The sequence below is a fragment of the Macrosteles quadrilineatus genome, unplaced genomic scaffold (genome assembly GCF_028750875.1).
Source record: "Macrosteles quadrilineatus isolate MER2022 unplaced genomic scaffold, UCM_ALF_1.0 Scaffold_8__2_contigs__length_117827958, whole genome shotgun sequence".
NCBI classification, from domain to species: domain Eukaryota; kingdom Metazoa; phylum Arthropoda; class Insecta; order Hemiptera; family Cicadellidae; genus Macrosteles; species Macrosteles quadrilineatus.
Genome location: NW_026542601.1, coordinates 90,871,065 through 90,875,133, shown reverse-complemented (window position 1 = coordinate 90,875,133; position 4,069 = coordinate 90,871,065). Strand labels below are relative to the sequence as shown.

The 4,069-nt window shown below is 40.0% G+C and overlaps 1 protein-coding gene across 1 annotated transcript; it reads left to right on the top strand.

The window, feature by feature from the left end:
* The first annotated feature begins 1,263 nt into the window (after positions 1–1,263).
* Positions 1,264–3,867, top strand: LOC129000562 (uncharacterized). The gene has a single exon (XM_054427524.1). It carries the CDS (start codon positions 1,264–1,266, stop codon positions 3,865–3,867), a length of 2,604 nt encoding a protein of 867 aa, XP_054283499.1.
* The last annotated feature ends 202 nt before the right edge of the window (positions 3,868–4,069 follow it).

Below are 4,069 nucleotides of genomic sequence, written 5' to 3'. Positions count from 1 at the left end.
ACTTTACGTATTGCGTAGGTTCCCGCCAGCTTATGTAACCTCCGTAATGATCAACTCTTGCCAAATGAAATAGCCTCCACTGAGTTATATGTCCTGAATAATTACACAGATTGTTTGATTTAAAATATGTTTTAATGCCGCTACATCTACGATTTATATTTACATTCTTATAAAAATATTTACAAACACTAAACTAAACTTCTTCTTCTTCTTCATCATCACGGTTCTGTAACAAAACAAGGAAGTATTAAAGGTGTGTATTCTGGTTGCTGATTGGTTGTAATAAGCTTGTACCTGATTGGTCATAAATAGGTGATCTGTTGTGTGATTGGCCAATTTTAGCTATTTAAACTTTTCAGTACTTATTTTCTTTCACTTTGCTCTTGGCAATTGAACGTGTTGGACGTGTGCTCTTGTGTTTGATGTTTTGAGGTTATGTTTGCAAGTTATTTCTAGTGTTAAATGTTAGTCTGATTATTTATGGTACATCAGTGGTAAGTGAACTTTGTTTCTTTAGTGTAACGTATTGCGCAATCGGTGTGCTATATTTAGCTTTGTGTGCGCGCAGCTTTGTCCCTACCACATCTTGTGTCTCTGTGTCGTAGTGTGCAATCGGTGTGCTATATTTAGCTGTGTGCGCGCGCAGACTGTGCCCTCTCTAGATCTTGTGTCTCCGCGTCCCTTTTACTTTGCTCTAGGCGTTTGACGACGATGGATGTTAGTATGGCTGATAACGTATCTGATGAAGTAGTTGAACCCGTAAAAGTAGTTGAGCCTGTTAATTTGATTAGTACTGATCAAACTTATGTAAATAAATTTAGATTGTATGGGAGTAAAACTGTATTTAAATTCACCAATCCGCCTCCAGAGACTAATGAGATTGATTGGTTGAGACAGGGGTTTGCACAAATTGTAAATAGTATGAAAGAACAAGCTTTTGAAAATGATCAACTTGGGTTTACTTTGGAGAGTCTCAACTTGAAATCAAAAGCACCAGGCTATGTAAATTTTCGTCCGGCTACTGAAATTGATGAAAACGTTTTGTGGCAAATCTTTGGCGGTATTGTGCAATCAAACTCTGAATCCATCAAATCTACCGACACCTTTAAAGTGGAATGCACTAGAATTAACCTTCCTGTAGGTTCTGGAAGGGTAAGACCAGGGTTTTACAATACGTTTGACGAGGAATGCAAGGCAAGACGGGGAATTGTTGTCATTAATAATAAAGATAAATTGTGTCTTCCCTGTGCAATTGTAGTGGCTATGGCCAATGTAACCAAAGACCCCCTTTACAACGCAGTAAGGAAAGATGATGGAAAAAGACAGACTGTTAGGGCTCAAGAACTTGTGTGTCGAGCTAGGGTTGAAATGCCCGAGGGTGGAGCTGGCATCCCAGAACTTGAAAAATTTCAGGGGTTTTTGAGGGACTACAAAATTGTTGTGTATAACTATGACAGGAAAGGACGTGATGTCTACTTTGAGGGAAATGTAGAGAACCCAAAGTTCAAAATTAACTTGTTGTTTCACAATGGACACTACAATGTGATTAATTGCTTGACTGCTGCTTTTGTTTGTAATTATTTCTGTGAAGCCTGTCATGTACCCTACGACCATAAAAGAGAGCATCGTTGCTCAAACATTTGCCCACAGTGTCAAACTATCTCACCTCCCTGTGTAGTGGAGAGTGGTGGTGTTCTGTGCCCTAAATGTAACATGACTTATAAAAATCAGAGATGTTTTATCGCGCATCAAGCTGATAGATGTAAAAATGTAAAGAAATGTCTAGACTGTGGGAAATTGGTTTGGATTAGAGATCGATCTAAGCCTCATAAATGTGGTGAAGTATATTGCAAACCTTGCAGTTCATTTGAAGAACCTAACCACAAATGTTATATGAAACCAGACACAAGAAAGCCTAAATCCAAAGACTTTTTGTTTATTTTCTTTGACTTGGAAACCCGTCAAGATGAGTCTCTGCCCTCAGATCCCGAGTCTAAATTGCATCAAGTGAACTTGTGTGTGTCACAACAGTTTTGCTATCAGTGTATTGAGGCTAAATTTTGTATGGCTTGTAAAAATCGTACACGAGTGTTTAGTTCTGAACCAGTCACTCAGTTCATGGACTATGTGATGCAAGTCCGTAGAAATTTTAAAGATGTCTGTGTCATTGCACACAATGGGCAGGGCTTTGATTTCCAGTTTTTGCTCAAATATGTGCTGGAGGATACAAAGTTCACTCCGAAACTTGTAATGCGGGGAACTAAGGTCATTTTGATGGAGATTGACAATGTGAGGTTTGTTGATTCACTTAGTTATTTCCCTATGCCTCTTGCTGCACTACCCAAAGCCTTTGACTTGCCCCCGGAAAAGAAGAAAGGCTATTTCCCCCACCTCTTCAACACCCTTAAGAATCAAAATTATGTGGGCCCTATGCCGCCAAAGGAGTTTTACTGCCCAGAATCTATGTTTGAAAAATCACATAAAGATTTTGAAAACTGGTATAATGATCAAGTTGCAAACCAAGTTACATTTGACTTTAAAAAAGAAATCCTAGAGTACTGTATGTCGGACGTTGATATCTTGGCCCAAGCTTGCTTAAAGTTCCGTTCAATTTTCCTGCAAGAGTGTAATGTTGACCCGTTTCTTGAAGCTGTAACCATTGCCAGCGCATGCAATTTGGCCTTCCGTCGGAACTTTTTGAAGAAAAATACCATCGGCATCGTTCCTAAAAACGGGTATAGGCTTACAGACGCTCAATCGGCAATCGCGTTACAGTGGCTATCATGGGAAGAGGAGAAACGTGGAGTTAGAATTGAACACGCTGGTCGTGGAAAAGAAGTTAGGATCAATAAACTGAAAGTAGATGGGTTTGACGGTCAGAATATTTACGAATTTCAAGGCTGCTACTGGCACGGATGCCCTAAATGCTTTCCCTATGACCGTGAACTTGCTTTGAAAGAGGACCCCTCTGACTCACTCCATTTGCGATATGAACGGACTAAATCTAAAATAGCAAAGTTGGGTGATAACGTTGTACAAATGTGGGAATGTGAATTTAGAAAGTTAAAAAAGACAGAAAACCTAAAACATCTAGACAAGTTGCCGATACTCAACAATTTACCTCTGAATCCGAGGCAAGCATTTTTTGGGGGCCGAACCGGGAATGCCAAAACCTATCACAAATGCGCCGAAGGGGAAACCATTGAGTACGTGGATGTATGCTCTCTCTATCCCTGGGTATGTAAATATGGCAAGTACCCTGTAGGCCATCCAACGATCTATGTAGGAGACAAAGAGTGTAGACAGAGAGGTCTCAATGTTGAGGGTCTATTAAAGTGTAAAATACTTCCACCTCGTGAGCTCTATCACCCCGTTCTCCCAGCCAAAATGAATGACAAGTTAATGTTTGTTTTGTGCGCGACTTGTGGAGATGGTCAGATTCAAAGTGATTGCGACCACGAAAGTGGTGACAGAGCACTTATTGGGACCTGGACCATGGACGAAGTTCGTAAAGCTGTAGAAAAGGGTTATGTTGTACTCGACATGTATGAACTTTGGGAGTATAAGGTAGCCACATATGAAAATGGGGGATTGTTCACTGACTTTATAAATAAATTTTTAAAAATGAAACAGGAAGCATCTGGGTACCCGGGTTGGTGTGAAACAGACGAGGACAAAAACAAGTACATTGACGACTATTTTAAGAAAGAGGGTGTCCAACTAGAAAAAGACAAAATTATCAAGAATGGTGGTTTGAGGTCGTTGGCTAAACTGATGTTGAACTCGTTTGGGGAAAATTTGGACAGCGTGAAAATCAGACCAAAGCTACAATTGTCAGGGACCCAAAAACACTTTTCAAAATGTTAACTAGCCCTGAAATTGATGTAAATAGAGTACAGATTGTCAATGATGAGGTTCTTGTTGTTAGCTGGGAGTACATTGAGGAGGTTGGGGAACCATTGCAAAATGTAAATGTTGTGTTGGCAGCTTATACTACTGCCCAAGCGAGATTGAAGCTCTATGAGCATCTAGATGCTTTGGGTGGTCAAGTGTTGTATTATGATACTGA